This window comes from Oxyura jamaicensis, unplaced genomic scaffold (genome assembly GCF_011077185.1).
Source record: "Oxyura jamaicensis isolate SHBP4307 breed ruddy duck unplaced genomic scaffold, BPBGC_Ojam_1.0 oxyUn_random_OJ71208, whole genome shotgun sequence".
In the NCBI taxonomy this organism is placed as follows: Eukaryota; Metazoa; Chordata; class Aves; order Anseriformes; family Anatidae; genus Oxyura; species Oxyura jamaicensis.
The window spans coordinates 1-967 of NW_023310410.1; the positions used below are offsets into that span (position 1 = coordinate 1).

The 967-nt window shown below is 74.1% G+C and overlaps 1 protein-coding gene across 1 annotated transcript in view; it reads left to right on the forward strand.

Moving 5' to 3' along the window:
- The first annotated feature begins 9 nt into the window (after window positions 1–9).
- Window positions 10–967, forward strand: part of LOC118159599 (rho guanine nucleotide exchange factor 2-like) — a 3853-nt gene continuing 2895 nt past the window's right edge. Inside the window, exons 1-4 of the mRNA XM_035314174.1 lie at window positions 10–203; window positions 344–439; window positions 539–606; window positions 903–944. Of these exons, the coding sequence (XP_035170065.1) occupies window positions 80–203; window positions 344–439; window positions 539–606; window positions 903–944 (330 nt within the window). The 5' untranslated portion in view covers window positions 10–79. The remainder of the gene's footprint in view (window positions 204–343; window positions 440–538; window positions 607–902; window positions 945–967) is intronic.

Sequence of the window (967 nt, forward strand, 5' to 3'; positions counted from 1 at the left end):
GTGCCCCGCAGACCGCATCCTGCAGCACGACCGGAAGATCGCGGCGCTGCTGGAGGAGAAGGTCGGGCTGTTCGCCGACATGCTGGCGCTGACGAGCGGCTGCGACGAGCCCTCGCCCGCCCTGGCCCCGCGCACCCTTTTCCGCTCCGACTCCAGCGAGGGCTCGCGGGGCGAGCGCCTGATGCACGACGCCATCCGCGAAGGTGCGGGGGGGGGGACACCCAGCCCCCCCGGGGACCCCCCGCCCCCCCGGGAGCTCGCAGCCCCGGTTCCCTTGGGGGTGTGATGAGACCGATGGCGCGGGGACGGTCCCCGAGGGTGCTCACGGCGCGTGTCCCCGCAGTGGAGTGCCTGAAGGAGATGTTGGCGGGCGCCGGGCGCGAGCGGGACCAGAACCACGTCGCCGAGGCCGAGAGCTGCCCCAGCCCCGGCGCGAGCAGTAAGCAGGGGGGGGCAGCCTGGGAGCGAGGGGGGGGGGGCTGCTCCAGCCCTGGGACCCCCCTCAACAACTGTCCTCACCCCCTCTCTGTCCCCGCAGACGGTGACGCCGGCAGCTTCAACGGCGCCCCGGAGTTCTGCAGGGCGGACTCGGACGCCGGGCAGCGGGTGAGCGCACGGGGGGGGGCTCTGTGGGGGGGTGTCCCCACACCGGGGGGGTGTCCCCGCAACAGGGGGGTGTCCCCAGACTGAGGCGGTGTCCCTGCACCGGGGGGGGTGTCCCCGCAAAAGGGGGGTGTCCCCAGACTGAGGGGGTGGTGTCCCCACACCAAGGTGTTGTCCCCACACTGGGGGGGATGGCCCCACACCAGGGGGGTGTCCCCACACCGAGGGGGTGTCCCTGCAATGGGGGGGTGTCCCCACGCCAGGGCCACCCCGGGGTGACCGCTCTGCTCCTCCCGCAGGACGGGAACGGCAACCAGCTCCTGCAGCGGGCACCCCAGGAGGTAAGGAGGTCGGGGGGGGGGGG